The sequence below is a fragment of the Patagioenas fasciata genome, chromosome 22 (assembly GCF_037038585.1).
Source record: "Patagioenas fasciata isolate bPatFas1 chromosome 22, bPatFas1.hap1, whole genome shotgun sequence".
In the NCBI taxonomy this organism is placed as follows: Eukaryota; Metazoa; Chordata; class Aves; order Columbiformes; family Columbidae; genus Patagioenas; species Patagioenas fasciata.
Genome location: NC_092541.1, coordinates 2,716,405 through 2,733,336, shown reverse-complemented (window position 1 = coordinate 2,733,336; position 16,932 = coordinate 2,716,405). Strand labels below are relative to the sequence as shown.

At 67.9% G+C, this 16,932-nt stretch overlaps 3 protein-coding genes across 4 annotated transcripts; 2 read left to right on the top strand and 1 right to left on the bottom strand.

Annotated features, from left to right (window-relative positions):
- Positions 1-4,450: 4,450 nt before the first annotated feature.
- SP6 (Sp6 transcription factor) lies at positions 4,451-8,700 on the top strand. The gene is made up of 2 exons (XM_065856470.2): positions 4,451-4,559; positions 7,540-8,700. The coding sequence occupies exon 2, from the start codon at positions 7,574-7,576 to the stop codon at positions 8,663-8,665; it is 1,092 nt and encodes a 363-aa protein (XP_065712542.1). The 5' UTR covers positions 4,451-4,559; positions 7,540-7,573; the 3' UTR covers positions 8,666-8,700.
- A 3,404-nt stretch (positions 8,701-12,104) lies between these two features.
- On the top strand, positions 12,105-14,549 carry SCRN2 (secernin 2). Of its 2 annotated transcripts, none has more exons than XM_065856175.2 (8): positions 12,105-12,152; positions 12,414-12,682; positions 12,768-12,949; positions 13,030-13,229; positions 13,309-13,524; positions 13,644-13,809; positions 13,887-14,064; positions 14,167-14,549. In XM_065856175.2, exons 2-8 carry the CDS (start codon positions 12,512-12,514, stop codon positions 14,323-14,325), a joined length of 1,272 nt encoding a protein of 423 aa, XP_065712247.2. In that variant the 5' UTR covers positions 12,105-12,152; positions 12,414-12,511; the 3' UTR covers positions 14,326-14,549. The 2 variants fall into 2 exon arrangements, with proteins under 2 accessions (XP_065712247.2, XP_071674234.1); XM_071818133.1 differs by lacking the exon at positions 12,105-12,152 and adding an exon at positions 12,210-12,332.
- On the bottom strand, positions 14,541-16,829 carry LRRC46 (leucine rich repeat containing 46). The gene is made up of 8 exons (XM_071818134.1): positions 16,455-16,829; positions 16,294-16,366; positions 16,094-16,202; positions 15,804-15,850; positions 15,592-15,701; positions 15,408-15,477; positions 15,019-15,167; positions 14,541-14,899 (listed from the first exon to the last, which is right to left on the bottom strand). Exons 1-8 carry the CDS (start codon positions 16,711-16,713, stop codon positions 14,541-14,543), a joined length of 1,176 nt encoding a protein of 391 aa, XP_071674235.1. The 5' UTR covers positions 16,714-16,829.
- Positions 16,830-16,932: the final 103 nt, after the last annotated feature.

Sequence of the window (16,932 nt, the reverse complement as noted above, 5' to 3'; positions counted from 1 at the left end):
AATCCCGATAGAGATCTCTGCCAGGCCTGGGGACAAGGCGGAGAGCCCCGTGCCAGGCGTCGTGCCCCCCGGGGACGCAGCGGTCGCTGCGTCCCCGGGGGCCACGACGTCTGGCACGGGGCTGCACCCTCGTCCCCATGATGGCACAGTTTGGGGTTGGGGGTAGGACTGTGTCAGCCAAGGGTACATGGGGCTGTGACATCCCTATGGGGACTGGGACCATCCCATGGGGACTGGGACACCCTAGTGAGGCTGCGACATCCCTATGGGGCCTGTGACACCCTCATGGGGCTGTGACACCCCTATGGGGACTGTGACATCCCTGTGGGGACTGTAACCACCCTTATGGGGCTTGTGATACCACTGTTGGACTGTGACATCCCTATGGGACCTGTGATACCCCCATGGGGCTGTGACACCCCTATGGGGACTGTGATACCATTATGGGGAGTGTGACAGCCCTATGGGGACTGTGACACCCAGATGGGACTGTGACACCCCTATGGGGCCTGTGACATCCCTGTGGGGACTGTAACCACCCTTATGGGGCTTGTGATACCACCGTGGGACTGTGACATCCCTATGGGACCTGTGCTACCCCCATGGGGCTGTGACACCCCTATGGGGACTGTGATACCATTATGGAGAGTGTGACATCCCTATGGGGACTGTGACACCCGTATGGGGCCTGTGACATCCCTGTGGGGACTGTAACCACCCTTATGGGGCTTGTGATACCACCGTGGGACTGTGACATCCCTGTGGGGACTGTGGTACCCCCATGGGGACTGTGACACCCCTATGGGGACTGTAACCACCCTTATGGGGCTTGTGATACCACCGTGGGACTGTGACATCCCTGTGGGGACTGTGGTACCCCCATGGGGACTGTGACACCCCTATGGGGACTGCAACGCCCCCATGGGACTGTGACATCTCTATGGGGACTGTGGCACCCCCATGGGGACTGTAGCCACTCCATGGGGCTGTGAGCACCCAGGGCCACCCCAGTCCCTGCCTCACTTGGCACCGTCCCCACCGCGCCAGCCCTGACCAGCTTTGGGTCCCCCCCAGCTGCTCCCTGCAGGGGTTTCAGTGTCATCCCAGCGTCACCCGCCCGGGGGTGTCTGGGTGCAGGGCCAGGGGCAGCACCCCTGAAACCTCTGGGGAGGATCCGGGTGCTTCGGTTCTCCCCGTCTGAGGCCCCGCGGCCGAACCCCCAGGGCTGGGGCAGCCCAGACGGCGCAGCCCCGTGGCACCCGCCGCAGACCCCCCCGGGCACCCCACTCCCGGGCACCCCGCCCCCGTGGAGCTCGGCACCCACACGCGTGGGTGGGTGCTCGCAGGCAGCGGGTGTGCGCACACACACGCACGCAGCTGTGCACACGCGCACAGAGCTGGAGCAGCGTGGGGGGTGGACACCCCCTGCACACATGGGCACACGCGTGGACGTGACACCCGTGCACCAACACACATGGACATGTGTGCACACGCACGCAGCAGCACTGCACACACATGCACCTGCATGTACACACATGCACATGCATGCAGCAGCAATGCACACCCATGCACACACATGCAGCAGCAGCGCACATGCATGCATACACATGCACATGCACACAGCCGCTCTGCACACATATGCACACACATGCACATGCATGTACGCACATGTCACAGCAGCAACGCACACCCATGCACACGCATTCAGCAGCACTGCACACACATGCACACACATGCACATACATGCAGCAGCACTGCACACGCATGTACATGCATGCACATGCATGCAGCAGATGCAGCAGCAGTGCGCACGCATACACACACATGCATACACGCAGCTGCACATACATGCAGCAGCACTACACTGCACCCACACAGGTGCACATGGATGCACATACATGCACACACCTGCACACACACACACAGATGCACACACCTGCACACACACCTGCACACCCATGCACACACCTGCACGCACACACACCTGCGCCCGCCTCCAGCACCCAGCTGGCCCCGCTCCCCCCCCCAGACACCAATTAGTGCGATGGCAGCGCAGGAAATTGCCGGCGCTCCCCACGCCAGGAGCCGTTTGAAGTGTCCTGCCCCGGGGCGGGGAGGGGACGGGGCTGTCCCTCTGTCCCCAGCATCCTTCCAGGGCCTGGGGGAACACCCCTCCTCCTCCGTCCCTCCAGCCCCCTCTCCTCCTCCGTCGCTCTGTCCCTCTATTCCTCTGCCCACCCCTCCATTCCTCCTCCCCCCACTCCTATTTCCCCCCTGGGGACAGGGGTGTCCCCAACCCCCATGTCAGGGGCACCAACCCCTCCTGTTCCCACCTCAGGGTCCCAGGACCCCCCGGCTGCCCCTTGGTCCCCCCCAAAGCAGCTGGAGGGGCTCCTGCTGCCAGAGCACTCGAGAGGGATTGGAGACATTTGCCTCTCTCCTTGTAATTTATGCAAATGGGCTCTGTAATTAGCTGTAATTTCAAGGCACAGCTCGGGGTTTCAGACGCTCCGTGGTGAGGAGGAGATGCCCCCTCGAATCCTCTGGCATTGGCGCGATTTTCTCCCCATGTGTCCCAGCCAGGGCTCCAGCTCTGCTCTAGGTGGCTCCAGGAGCCCCTGGTCTCCACTGTCCCCACGGCCCCACGTCACCTCCCCATCCAGCCACAGGCTCTCAGCCCCCGCTGCCCCTGGCTGCTCCTCTCCCCCCAGCCCCAGAGCCGTTTTTTGGGATCCAGGGGGGGCCCTGGGGCCAGGCACTGGTGCTGTGAGCAGCTCGGGGCCTCCCCAGGTCCTTGTCTTTGTTCCTGTCCCCAGAGGTAGCACGCGGTGTCCCATGTCCTCCTGTCTGCAGTCCTTCCATGGCAACAGCACCTGGGACCCCCAGCCAAGGACGGGAAAGGGACACTGGGGGGACCGTGCTCGCTGCGGTGGCACAGACGGGATGGGGACTGGGATCAGGATGGGGATCGGTCTCACTGGTGCCCGGAGCTGCACACTCAGTTTGCAAACAGCTCCCTACCCCTCAGAGTTGCTGGTGGCTGTGACAGGGTGCCAGGGAACCCAGGGCCACCACCCCTGCCTGGCCAGTGCTGGGACACCCCTGAGCTGGAGCATCCCCCTTCCCGCAGCCACCGGAATGGCCCCCAGCACCCCCCAGGTAGGTGCAGGGGGGCAAAAACAGCAAGACCCTGGGGCTGGGGTCCCCCTGCAACCCCCACGTGCCCCACAGAGCACTTGTGCACCAGAGCGCATGTTCATCACCGTCTATTTACAGCCAAGTCCCCATCTGCAGCTCGCCCCTGTCTCTCCTGGTGTCCCTATCCCAGTGTCCCCATCCTGGTGCCCGTCCGAGTTGTGGGGCCACCCTCACCCCACAGCCAGCCGCGTTTCGGCGGCAGTTGTGGAGCCATCCCTGGGATGATGAAAACCAGGAGAGTTCTCCCCAGGGCGAAGGAGTTCCCCGTGCCCTCCGCCCGGCCGGGCGCTTGGCAAGTGTGCCGGGAGATGTGGGCTCCCACGCGCGGGCCCGGCCGGTGGGGCTCGCGGTGCTGCTGGACGAGGCCCGGGCTCTGTAGAGGCACCAGCACCTTTTCTCGTGGGCTTTGGAGTGGGGTGGGCTTCCCCGTGGCCACAAGAATCCCCATGGATTGTGGCCACCAGCAGCCAGCCCTGCACTGGCCTGGGGATTTTGGTTGTGGAAACGAGGACACGACGCCTCGGTGATTAAGTGGCTCTTCTGGCTGTGGTGCTGCCGCCTGGCAGTTCCCGGGGCTTCTCTCTCTTGGCAGCCGTGGTCATGGGGGCACAGGAGCTGGGAGGGTCTGACACCCCCCAGCTGAGTGGGGACGGGCTCAGCCGGGACCTCCCGGACCCTTCTGAGGTGTCCTGAACCCATCTGGGTCACAGCGGATCCCAGTATCCTGCTCTATGGGTCCAGCTCTGGCCCCAAAACTTGTCCCCTGCACCTGTCCCTGTCCCATTCTCCCCATGGGATGGGGTTGAGCAGCAACGGGGGTGCAGCGAGCCCCCCACCCGGACAGGTGACATCCCTGGGGGCAGGAGCAGAGGCCACCTCCGGGTGCCACCCCTGGGTGTGGGGACAGCCGACTGGGCTCAGTCGAGTGCCGGGGGGTCCCCGGGGGGGTTTGGCAGCAGGGTGGCAGGAGGAGGGCGGCCACGGGCGCGGGCGGGAGGCGGCTGTTTCTTTCTTCTTTAATTACCCCCCTGTTTGCGGTGTCTGCTGCGAACTTCCCGTCCCCTCCCTCCCCTTTCATGCGCCGGATCCTGAGCCCGGGACCAGGCTCCTGTCAAGCGGCGGGGCTGAGGCTCTGCCTCCAAGGGTTAAAATCACCTGGGCCGGGGAGGGTGGAGCTGGGACGGTGGGGAGGAGGGAAGAGCCGGGAGCCGGGCTGGGACCCAGCCATTCCTGCTCGCCCGGCCCAGTGGGTGTCCCGGTCCCTGGGGAGCCGCACGGGTCCCTCGGGGTCCCCTCGGGAGCCAGCGCCCACGCCACGCCGATGAGGACGGAGCCACCGGGAACTCGCCACCGCTAGACCCGTACGTACCCCCGGCGGTGCCCGCTCCCGGAGCCCCGACGGCCGGAGCGGCGGGAGGGTGGGCGGCGGCGCAGACCCCGGGATGGACTCCCGGCCGGGTCAGGGAGCTGCGACCGCCCCGACAGGCGGCTGGGAACGTGCTGCTGGCGGCTCCACCGGCCCGGCCCTGCCCAGCCCCGGCAAGTCTTTGCTTGCCACCCCGCCGTGTCCACTGGCCACCGAGCCCCGGGGCTCCCGGCCTCTTTGCCTTTCGCGACGCGCTGCCCTCACCCCCCGTTTACAGCGGGAATCCCTCTCCCCTGGGGCTGGGCCCCCCTCGACGCCCCTCAGGGACCCCACGCCGGTTCCAAGCCCGAGTGCGGGGATGTGGGGATGCGAGGCAGGGGGCTGGGCGGGCTGGGCCGCCCCGCGTCGCCACCGGTGTTGTCCCCCGCTTCAAAGCCCGGAGAGTTTCGCTCGGGCGCCGGGGAGCGTTGCTGTGGGCTTGGCGATGGGGCGAGCGCGGCGAGTCGGCGGCATCGCCCTGAACCCACAGCATCGCCCCAAACCCACGGCATCACCTCCCAACCCACGGCATCCCCCCCAAACTACGGCAATCCTCCGAACCCACGGCATCCCCCCAAACCCACGGCAACCCCTAAACGCGCAGCACCGGCGCCGACCGCCGTTCCCGACCCACCCGTCGGGACTGCCCGCGCCCGGTCGGGCCGGAGCCGGGGCCGGGGCCGAGGGCAGCGCTGCCCGCCCAGCCCCGCCGCGGGGCGAGGCACCGGCTGGGCTGGGACACGGGCAGAGCCGCCTCTGCCCAGCCTGGACCGTGACTCACGGGGACGCATCACTCGCCGGTGCCTCAGTTTCCCTGCGGTGAAATGGCCAACGCGTCGCCATCGAGCCCCGCCAGGGTGGGGGGGGACGGGACGCTAGGGGATTTTTTTGTCGTCATCCGCGGATGGAAAAACGCCCCGGGAGTCTCCATGCGTGGCTGGGCAGGGTCATGGGGAGGGGGTGCCCCTCCAAGTGCCCCCCAACCCTGTGCTGGTCCCTGTTCCCGGGCTGTAGAGCTGGACGGTGTGACCCGGCTGTGCGCAGTGAGGACATGGTTGGGGACTCGGTCCCAGTGGCACCCCCGAGCTGGGGGGGATGTTTGGGAGCAGGGTGCACTGGGAGAGCCACGGCCATCGCTGCCCGCCATGGTGTGGCCGCGCCGGGTCTGCGTCAGGTGGGGCCTGCCTGGGACCCCATGGAGGGTCCCTGCTCCTCCCGTTGGGACTGGGGGGCTGGGGAACATCCATGTGATGTTCCCTCCATCCCCAGATCTGGGGAGTCCTGTGTGGTGCTGGCTGCCACTGCATAGCCCCACAAAAAGCCAGCATGGTGGGGTTTCATGGTCGCGGCCCAAATTTGGCACATGAAGCAGTCTAGGGGGGCTCAGGATACTGAGGACCAGTCCTGGATTGGGAGCCGTGACCCCCACCTCGGTACCAGCTGTCACCTGCCCCACTGGCATCCCCAAGAGGCAGAGACAGTCCCAAAGAGACAGCCCTGAAATTGGTGCCAACCCCCTCCCAGGATTGGAGTGGGCACAGCTGAGTCCCCCCCCACGAGGAGCAGCACCCCAAAACCCGCTCAGGTTGCTGGTCCTGGGGGGCTCATCCCACCCATGACCACCCCAGCACCAGCTCGAGGCCAAAGCCCCCAGGTGTTGGTATTGTGGGTGGAGGTGGGTCCTATTGGGGGGTTTTGGCACTCCCCAACTCCTACCCCATACCTTAAGGTCCCCCTGCCCTCCCTGGTGCCACCTGGCAGGAGAAAACAGAGTCTCCGTGTAAATGGGAGGGGGTCTTCATCATTAGGCACCCCCTCACTGCCCCAGGCTCATAGTGCTGGGAATCGGAGGGGTCTGGGGGTCTGGCCCCTTTGTGCAGGGTATCCCCCACCCTAAAAGCTTCAGCACCCCCCGGGTGTCTCCCTGGGGGTCTGTCCCCATCGCTGGGGGTGTCTGGGAGAGGCTGATGGTGGCAAGAGGGGACAGCGGGGGTCTGCGGGGAGGAGGGTCTCAGCCGCCCCCCACCGCGGCGCCAGTGGGAAGTCGGGGGGCGGGAGCCGGTGGCGGCAGGTGGATTTCAACACCGGGGTGGGGCCCGTCCCCAGTGGGGTTTGCAAAGCTCCCGGTGAGTCACGGCCGCCGTGCCGGGGAGGCAGCAGGTGCCTGGAGGGCCGGGGGTGCAGCGGGTGCCCCGGGGGGCCGGGGCTGCGGGCGCAGGCAGCCCAGAGATCGGCTTCAAAGGGCTGCCGGTGGCTCGGCCCCGGGCTCCGCTGCCTCCCCGAGCCCATCCCGCTCCTCTGCCAGCCCGGGGGGGCAGCCCCCCCGGGGTGTGTTTTCCTCCTGGGGGCTCCCTGCTGGGGGCAGGAGCAGAGACAGGAACGATGGTTTCCCAGCCTGGCTGGGGTGTGGGAGAACTGGGGTGACCTTGTGGGTGCTGTGTCCCCCTGTGGTTAGGACAGGGCCTTGGAGGTGACACCCGTGTCCCCTTGGGGACTCTTGCTGTGTTGGAGGGACACAGCTGGGGAGGTGACGAGGCAGATGCTGGTCGCTTCCTTAGATTTTGGAATTAGACGCCGACTCCGTTGGGCCACAGATGTGACCTACTGGCACCAGGTCCACAGGGGTGGGTGCTACGGGGTGTCCCCTGCCTGGCACCACCGTCCTGGTGTCACCGTGGGCTGCAGAGCAGAGAAACCACCTTGGCGGGGCAGGGATGTCCCCCAAATCGCGGGTGACAGGGTGATGGGTGCTGGGGACTCTGTCACATGTGCCACAGTGGGACCACGTTGGCGTGGGGTGGAAATTGTTTCTGGTACCGTTACCGGTGCTAAACCCCTCCCTGCGCCGGTGGGGACAGGGGCAGGGGGATTCGGAGGTGTGACCCCCCCCTTCTCACAGCTCTTCTCTCCCCGCTCGCCCCTCCTTGGCCCCGCAGGTCTGTCTGCGCCTCCGCCCCGCGCCGCTCGGCAATGCTGACAGCGGTCTGCGGCTCCCTGGGGACCCAGCCCTCCGACGCACCCCGCGCCTCCCCGGCCCCCCTGGACCTGCAGCCGCTCCAGCCCTTCCAGCCCCACGGCAGCACCGCGGCGGGTGCCGCCGACTTCGCCTCCCCGCTGCCCCCCCCGGAGCTGCCGCTGGCGGGTCCCGACGCCACCTTCGCCACCCCCGGCACCTACGAGCCCCATGGCCCCCCGCGGTTAGACCTGCCCGCCGACGGCCCTGCTGGCGCCTACACCAAGCTGCTGCCGGCCCCCCCGGACATGGCGCATCCCTACGAGCCTTGGTTTCGGCCCCCGCATCCCGGCCCCCCCGGCGAAGAGGGAGGCGTCAATTGGTGGGACCTCCATGGCGGAGCCAGCTGGATGGAGCTGCCCCCCGGGCAGGGCGGGGGGCTGCAGGTGCCCGGGCACCCCGGGCTGCCGCCGGCCCTGGGGGGGTACGGTGGGGGGGAGCACCAGCTTTGCGCCCCCCCCGCCCACCTGCTGCCCCCCCCCACCCAGCACCTGCTGGGAGCAGAGGGGGCGAAAGCGCTGGAGGGCCCCCCCGAGCCGCGGGGGCCGGAGGCGGAGGGCGGCGGGCGGCCCAAGGGCACCCGTCGTGCGGTTCCGCGGGGCGGGGGGCAGGCGGCGTGTCGCTGCCCCAACTGCCAGGAGGCAGAAAGGGGGGGTCCCTGCCCCGAGGGGGTGAAGCGCAAGCACCTGCACAACTGCCACATCCCGGGCTGCGGGAAGGCGTACGCCAAGACGTCCCACCTGAAAGCCCACCTGCGCTGGCACAGCGGGGACCGGCCCTTCGTCTGCAACTGGCTGTTCTGCGGCAAGCGCTTCACCCGCTCCGACGAGCTGCAGCGGCACCTCCAGACCCACACGGGCGCCAAGAAGTTCTCCTGCCCCGTCTGCGGCCGCGTCTTCATGCGTAGCGACCACCTGGGCAAGCACATGAAGACGCACGACGGGGGCAAGGATGGGGGCGAACCCGAGGGCAAGGGCGCCGGGGACCCGTCGGCCGGCAAGGGAGGCAAGAGGGAGCCCGAGGGGGGGAACGCTGCCCCCACAAACTGAGATGCTGAGCCCCGGGGGGGGCGCGGATGGAGGCGGGGAGGACCCTGGGCGGGGGCACCCTTCGGGGCCGGTCTCGGAAGGGTGTCGGGGTGGGGGGCACAGGGCTGGCACCTTGTGCTCAACACCTTGTGCTCAAAGTGAGGGGGGGGACACACGCGTGCGGGGGCCGGCTGGGGAGCGCCGGAGCTGCCCCGCGGCGGTTTCACTTGTCCCGCTCCCGCTCTCCCGCCCCGGTCCTCCCCCCCCATCCTCCCCCGGCTTCCCAAATCATTTTTCTCGGGAGGCTGCTGGCAGCGGCGCGGCTGGTTGGGAGGAACATCAATGGGCGCCGAAGGAGCCGGCGCTGCCCAGGCACGTCCAGCCCTGGAGGGGAGGAAGGCGAAGGAGAGAGGGAGAGAGGAGAAACCCGGGAGCCTTCGCTCGGGGAGGGCGGCCGCAGCCCCCCGGCCTCCTCCCTGTGCCCCCCCCAAACCCTTGGCGTCCCGGGCTCAGCACCCCCCGTGACAGCCACACTTTTTCAGCACCCATGAGGTTTGGCACCCCCAGGGGTGCACACAGGAGCCTGGGGGTGCCCGTGGCCCCCTGCCCTGGCTGGGGATGCTGGGCTGGTGGGGGTCCCACATCCCCTGGCGCCCTGCTTTGGCTGTGGGTTTGGGTGCACAAACTCATTTTTTGGCCCAAACCGAGGCTAAATTGGGGAAAAAAATAAACCCTTCTTGCTGGGGGGGCGTGGGGGCCGCGGCGGGCGCGTGGTGCGGCGGCGGGCGGTTGCCCAAGCGCACACCTGCAGCTTTCCCACACCCAGCGCCGCGGCCCCGGGCGGGGGCAGACGGGGCGGCCGCGGTCCCGGGAGAGCCGGGACGGCCGCATTCCTCCAGCCTGGCACGGCCGCGCCGCCCCGCGACCCCCGCCTGCCCCCCCGGCACCCGCCACTGCAGGGGATCCCCCGGGCATGCCTGGCTCCTGGGGACCCCCTTGGGGACCGCAGCCACCCCCCTGTGTGTGCTGCAGGTCCCTTGGGGACCCCGTATCTCCAGGGGATCCCAGTTGTCCCCCCGTGCATGCTGCCTGTCCCCCCAAAGCCCCATAGCCGACCCTCCCCGGGATCCTATATCTCCAGGGGACCTGTTGTCTCCCCGTGCATGCTGCCTGTCCCCCCGGGGACCCCATAGCTGTCCCTTCCCAGGTCTCTGGATTTCCTGGGGACACCCCAGGACATCTGCTATCAGGGACCCCGTATCTTTCCTCCCCTGGGGCCACCCCCACTTCCACAAGGGGACCCCATATCTGTCCTTCCCCCCTGGCTAGCAGTCCACAAAATACTTGGTTTTTGGACCTTTTGGGTCTTATCCTCCCGATTTTGATAGAACCCCTTGGACACAGAAGGAGACGCTGAACCTGGGACCGGGGGGGGGGTGTTGGGAGGCAATGGTGGGGCTGGGTGGGATGGGGCTCACAGGCTGCTCGGGGCACCTGGGGCTGCCCCGGCTCTGCCCCCCAGCCAGCACCAGTTCACACCAGTTGGGAATCTGTGTAGGGGGGAGATTTGGGGGGGCTGATATCTCAGCATGAGCCCCTCCTGGGGGTTCTGGGGGGCCCGTGCCTGGGGCTGTGGGGGCTGCCCGGGCTCGGAGCACCCCAGGGTCTGGGGGGAAGGGGTGGAGGTGAAGTCAAGTGGGGTCTGTGCCCAGAGGGCACCCCGAGACCTTTGCTTTTGATTGTTTTATTATTATTATTATTAATTATTATTATTATTAATTATTATTATTATTATTTTATTAAGGTGAAGCCAGGCTTTGCCACTCGGGCAGAGTGGGCATCTCAACTGTGGCCACAGGCCTTTTGGATGGGGAGGGGGCCAGCACCTCTCGCAGGGTCCCATCCCTGTCCCCATCCTTGTCTCCGTCCCCATCCCCATCCTTGTCTCTGACCCCATTGGTGCGGGAGGGCTGATGGCAGCCCCGCTGTGCCGTGGGGCTGGGGATGAGCTGTGGGGCTGGAGAAACCCAGCACGAGGTGAAGTCTCACTGGGGGGGTCCGCGGGGACCTGTCCCCAGCCGCAGCACAGCCGCCACCGTCCCTCCGCAGGACTCGGGTGACCTGGGCTGCCCGCAGCTCTCGAAGGACGTCCCCGACTCCGGCATTTGCCTTTTCCAGCACAAAATTCCTCCTTGGTGCCCCCAGCTGGGATTTTGTCTCCCGAGGGGACCCCAGGGGGCTCAGGACCATCCTCAGGGTGCCGCAGCATCACACTGGTGGCCCAAAAGATTTTGGTAGCCCAGCCCGGCTTTGGCAGCAACTGGGGGCTGTGGTGTGTCGGGGTCCCCTGTGCTGCAGCCACCGGGGCAGGTTTAGGGGGGTCCCACCGGGGGGACACCCCAAAGGTGGGCTGGTGGGGGAAGCACTGAGCAAAGGGTCCCGTGGTGATACCGGGCCCGGGGGCTCAGCCTCACCGAGCTGCCCGCCGCCCCGCTTAGCACTGGGGGGCTGCGAGGAGAGGCCGCAGGTGTGCTCTGCCCCCGCACCCCCGGGGGCCCTGCCTGCCGCGATGGGGCAACGGAGGCTGTAAAACCGGGTGGGGAAGGACGGAGCCCGGCTCCCACCCGCCGAAACCAGTCCAGCCTGCTGCGGTGTGGGGATCCCGGCCCCGCGCCCCGAACCGCCGCGGCTCCCACCCCCGAGCCGCCCCCCCGGGGCAGGGAGGAACCGGCCCGGCCGGGGGCCCCGGGTGTCCCCCACACCGAGACACGGCGGGGGCGGCTGCGGGGGGTGGAGGGGAGCGGGGGAACCCCGGGAGCGGGGTGGCCCCGGGGGTGCTGCGGCTGGGGGCGAGGGGCGTCCCCCCCCACGGCGAGGGGAGCGTTTGTGCTGTGAAGAGGCTGCAGGGCTGTGGGTTGGGGTTTTGTACTGGAATAAACACCGCGTGTTTTCCACGCTCCGGCTCTCCGGCTCTGTCTCTGGCAAAGGACCCAGGCGTCCGGCGCCCCGACCCCCACCCTTGTGCTGCTCGGGATGGGGGTGCAGGAGGGTGCCGCGGGGGTAGGGGTTGACTCGGGTGGGAACCAGTTGAGTCCCCCGGGGGGAGGCGCATCCTGAACCCCTCCAGCCCGGTCTCGCACGCCGGGGTGCGCCGGGCGGGTGCCCAGGGTGCCCCCCCGCAGGCGGGCGCTGCCCGGCAGGTCTGCCTGCATACCGCGGGGCGGGCGCGCCCACGGGGAGCTGCCCACGGGGGCTCTGCCCCACGGGACCTCCCGGCTCATAGCCGGGTGCCCCGTTCCTGCCCCACGGGGACGGGGGGGAGCTGGGACCCCAGTCCGTGGGGTCCTTTGGGCTCCGGTCCCCCCGCGCCCCACGGCGGTGCCGGTGCCGGTACCGGTGCCGGTCCCCGCCCGCTGCCGCTGTGCGGCCTCCGACCACGGGGCGCCGCCGTCGCCCGGACGGGGCGGGACGTGGGGGCGGGACCGGGCGGCGGCGGCAGCAGCGGCAGGTTCGTGGGAGCGGCGGGTCCCGGGGGGTCCCGGGAAGGGGTTTCATGCGGGGGGTCCCGGTTACCGGGGCGGTGCGGGTGCGGGTCCCACGGGCAGTCGGTGCGCGAGGTCCCGGTTACCGAGGCGGTGCGGGCGGGCACCTCCGGTCGGTGCAGAGCTGCGGGGTCCCGGAGCAGGAGGTACCCCCAGGGATGGGGTCCCTGATGTACCCCCAGGTCCAGGGACCACTTCACCCCCCTCTGAAACCCCTGTGTCCCCAGGGCTGCCAACCCCACAGTGACCCTGGGAACACATCCAGGGCAGGGACAAGGGGGTCACACCCCCCTGGGTGCACCCCCATCCCCTCGCTGGGTTTAGGATGGCAGGGCAGGATCCCGTGCCCTCGTCTTGTGACTGCTTTGTGGCACTGCCGCCACACACCGCCGTGCCCGCTGTCATCTTCGGCAAGAACGCCGACCGGCCGCGCCATGAGGTCCAGGAGGTCGTCTACGTCCCCGCTGCCACCCACCGTCCCGGGGACAAAGTCCAGGTGAGATCGCGGTGGGGCCAGGGTGGCCGCAGGGGACAGTGTGCTGAGCGTGCCAGGTCTCAGCCTCGCTCTGTCCCCGCTGCAGTGCACGTACCTGGAGATCGAGCAGGTGGAGAGGACGCACGCGGTGGTGCTGAGCCGCCCCGCCTGGTTGTGGGGTGCTGAGATGGGCGCTAACGAACACGGCGTCTGCGTGGGCAACGAGGGCGTCTGGACCCGCGAGCCCGTGGGGGAGGACGAGGCGCTGCTGGGGATGGACCTGGTGAGGTGAGGACTGTGTTGTGTGCGTCCCCTTGCTCCCGCACTGTCCCCCAACACCGGGTGACGCGGCGCTGCCGGCGTGGCAGGCTGGGCTTGGAGCGCGGCAGCTCTGCCCGGGAGGCCGTGGAGGTGATCACGGCGTTGCTGGAGCGCTACGGCCAAGGCGGGAGCTGCAAGGAGGAGCCGGTGCCCTTTGTCTACCACAACACCTTCCTGCTGGCCGACCGCACCGAGGCCTGGGTGCTGGAGACGGCTGGGCGGTACTGGGCAGCCCAACAGATCCGGGGTACGCGGGGACTGGTTGTGCTGGGAGAACGGGGAGCCCGGTGCCCCCGGCCCAGCCTGAGCCCCCTTCGCTTTTGCAGAGGGCAGCCGCAACATCTCCAACCAGCTGAGCATCGGGAGGGAGATCACGGCCGAGCACGCGGGGCTGCGGCAGCACGCGCGCAGCCAGGGATGGTGGAGCGGGGATGGCGAGTTCAGCTTCGCCGAGGTTTTCTCCCTGACCGACCAACCCCCTCGCATGGAGGCTGCCAAAGCCCGCTACCGCGCCGGCCGGGAGCTGCTGCGCCAGCACGCAGGTGGGGACGGGGACACAGACAGGATCAGGGGATGGGGATGGCCACCCCGGCTCACCCCGGCATCCCCACGCTCCCCGGAGGTGCCAGTGCTGGTGACATGGCCATCTCTTCCCCACCAGGTCACATCACGGCGGAGACGCTCATGGCCATCCTGCGGGACAAGGCCAGCGGGATCTGCGTGGACTCAGAGGGGTTCCGCACGGCAGGCAGCATGGTGTCCGTGCTGCCCCGTGACCCTGCCGTGCCCTGCGTCCACTTCCTCACGGCCACCCCTGACCCCTCCAGGTGAGGACAGCCCCGCTGCGGGGCCAACAGGGACGCGGCAGAGCCGGTGCCAGGTCCCCACGGCTCCTCTCCGGCAGGTCCGTCTTCAAGCCCTTCGTCTTCGCACCCGGGCTCAAGCCCACGCCGCAGGTGATATCTCCCACCTTCCGCGACGACCCCGCCAAGCAGATCCCGCGGTTCCGCAGCGTGGTGGATCGGCGCCACCAGCTCTACCGGCGGCATCAGGCGGCACTGGAGCTGATGGAGAGGGATGAGGTACTGCAGACCCCTCCCCAGCTGCTGCCACGGGATCCCTGGTAACGTGGGATGCCATCAGAGTCCCCAAGGATGCCCGGTCTGAGCTCTCCTCCCAACCAGGAGCGGGGCCAGAAGCTGCTGGAGACACTGCGGGAGCTGGAGAAGCAGGGGCTGGAAGGGATGAAGGCGCTGCTGGGGGGCACGGTGACCCCCCACCCCGAGGAGCTGGCCGACCTCTTCTTCGACTGCGTGGAGGCAGAGATGAAGTTCTACACATAAGCCCCCCGCCCTGACTTGCCCCGGAGGAACCGGCGCTTTGGAGAGGTGGCCATGGCCCGAAATGCAAGCGCGATTGGAAGGAGAGGGACGTGGAGCAGGACTTGGGGTCCTGCACCCCCGTGTGTCTTTTCCCACCGCAGCCAGAGCGGCCGGTGCCCCCCCAGGGCTGGGAGCTCTGTGTCAGACAGACAGACTGACGTAGGAATAAAAAGGCTTTAATCGCACCCGCGCAGTGCCGTGCTGGTGCAGGGGATCGGGGGTAACTGCCTGTTTCTTGCTCCTTTGGAGTGATTTTCCTCCTCCGGAGCCTTGGTGCGGGACTGCCCGCGGTCGTGCTGCCCGCCGGGTGCTGGCAGGGGTGGCAGCTGTGTCCCCGGCTTCACGTGGGGACGGGGCTGAACCCTCACGGTGGCCGCGGTGCAGGCGCCTCCGTCTTCCTTGGGGCTCAGCAGCAGAGCCCGACGCTCCCGCAGCATCTCCAGCTCCTCCAGCCGGGCCCGGTGCTCGCTCAGGGCTTCCCGGCGCCGCCGCCACGAGCGCCCGGCCAGCTCCTGCTGCAGGTCCGCAAAGAAATCTGCGGGGACAGAGTGGGAGAGAGTTACAGGAGACCTGGCACAGCCACCCGAGAGCCCTGTCACCCTTGGGAACAGAGGGAGCTGAGCGTGCCACCGTGTCCTGCGTCAGTCTGGGCACCTTTGTCTGCGGTGAAGGGGCTGCTCGGCTCAGAGGGCAATGCGTTGTCTTCATCCTCGCTGCTGGAGGAGCCTCCTTCCTCCTCTTCCTCGCGGACGGGCTGGTTGTCCAGCTGCAGGAGGTGGGGCAGGGCGCCCAGCACCCGCTCTCTGGAAGCACCCGAGGCAGAGCAGATGTTCCCCTGTCACTGGGAACACTTTGTGGGGGCACTGAACCCCCTGGCACCGTGTGCCCCCCAGCACTTCTCCGTGCCGCCGACATTTCTGGGGTTTGGGTGGGCGGCTCAGGCTGTATTTGTTATCGGGGCTGTACCCTGCTGAGGGGCTCATGTGATTCGGGGGGCTCTCTCTTTCTCCCTCTGCTCCCCCTCACATGCCCCACCGACCCACCTGTATCCATGCTGGTGGGTGCATTCATTCCCTGTTAAGTCGAGGAGCCAGAGGCTGCGGGGCAGCTTGTCTGCAGAGATCAGAGAAAGCAGAAAAAGCTGTCAACATGGGACCTGACCCCCCCCTCCACCAAACCACCTCTGTCCTTTCCTTTGCTGCCTGTAGCCCCGTCCCTGCATCCCACCTAGGTCCAGCGTCTGGATTTGGTTGTGGGACAAGTCGAGGACGCGCAGGTGTCGCAGGGGCTGCAGGTTCTCCACCCTGCGGATGCGGTTGCCGGCCAGGGAGAGGAACCTGTGGAGCACAGGGGCGTTAGGGGGGGACCCCACCGCTCCTCGAGACCCCCGGCGCAGGAGGGAGCCCCGCTCTCCCCTCAGGGGCAGGAGCTGCCCATACCGCAGGTTGGGGAAGCAGCCCAGATTCTCGATCTTCTCGATTTGGTTCTGGAAAGAGAAAAGGGGGTGACATGTTTTTCCGAGTTTGGGAGCGCCTTGAGTTTGCCCCAAGCTGCAATGTCCCAGCACTGCCATGGGAGCTTCACGGAGAGGGTACAGGGCTGTGACAGCATGGAGGACCTGGCAGAGTCCAGCGGGACCCCAAGGCTCCTCGTGTGAGTTTGAAAACCAGCAGATGCCAGCGTGGAGCAGAGCTGCGGGTGTTTGCGGGACTGGTCGCCCGTGTCTTACCCGCTGCAGGTAGAGGCTGTGGATCTCCCGCAGGCTCCAGAGCCTCCCGATAGCACAGATGTTCTCCCGGTCCAAGTGGAGGGTCGGGGGGGACAGCAGCTCTGTGGATCTGGAGGAAGAGGCGTGCTTGGGGTGTCCCTTGTGCGCAGAGACCCCCCGTCAGGCTGGGCGATGGGGGTGGGCTCTGTGCGCACCCTCACCGGCTCTCGGGGTGCGGAGGCTTCCTCGTATTGATGAGGCTGTTAGTGAGAGTCAGCCCTGGGGACTCATGACCTGTGCGGAACGTGGAGTGATGTGGGGTCCATTCCCCCCAACCCCCCCCAGGCTGACACAGGAGCAGCCCCTGCAATGGCTCGCTCACCCCCAAGGGTCTCCTGCTGCTCAGCCATGCTGGGGGGGTGCTGGCCTGGCTCCGCATCCCTTCCTTGGGCCGTGGGGTGGGTGTCTGGGGGGGGCTGTGCTGGCCCCATCACCCTCTGCACGGGACAGGGTGCTGAGGGGTTGGGGGGCAGAAACCTGTGGGCCGAGGGGGTTGCTGGGGACAGAACTGCGGGGCTGGGGGGGCTCAGTGCAAGGACCTCCAGGTGGGGCACAGAGACCCCAGGGCTGGAGGGGACCATGGGGCTGGGATCCCCGGGCTGGGGGGCACAGAGACCCCCGGGCAGGGTCACCGGGACCAGCCTCTGGGGCTGGGGGGGCACAGGGACCCCCGGATCGGGACCGGAGGGTTCCCGGGTTCCGGCGGGAGCGCAGGCCGCAGCGTGCCCGTTGCTAGGAGACAGGTGGAGCCGGAAGGGGCGGGGCGCCGGTCTCCCTTGACAGCGCCGCGCGTCCTCTCC

Bases quoted from the DNA above. Each gene is read 5' to 3' on its own strand.
- SCRN2 (XM_065856175.2), top strand. From the start codon at position 12,512: ATGGCAGGGCAGGATCCCGTGCCCTCGTCTTGTGACTGCTTTGTGGCA. The intron at 13,230-13,308 runs GTACGCGGGGAC...TCGCTTTTGCAG, and splicing joins GGCAGCCCAACAGATCCGGG to AGGGCAGCCGCAACATCTCC. The intron at 13,525-13,643 runs GTGGGGACGGGG...CTTCCCCACCAG, and splicing joins GCTGCTGCGCCAGCACGCAG to GTCACATCACGGCGGAGACG.
- LRRC46 (XM_071818134.1), bottom strand. From the start codon at position 16,713: ATGGTCCCCTCCAGCCCTGGGGTCTCTGTGCCCCACCTGGAGGTCCTT. The intron at 16,203-16,293 runs GTGAGGGTGCGC...CTCTTCCTCCAG, and splicing joins CCTCCGCACCCCGAGAGCCG to ATCCACAGAGCTGCTGTCCC. The intron at 15,702-15,803 runs GTATGGGCAGCT...TGTGCTCCACAG, and splicing joins GGCTGCTTCCCCAACCTGCG to GTTCCTCTCCCTGGCCGGCA.
- SP6 (XM_065856470.2), top strand. From the start codon at position 7,574: ATGCTGACAGCGGTCTGCGGCTCCCTGGGGACCCAGCCCTCCGACGCA.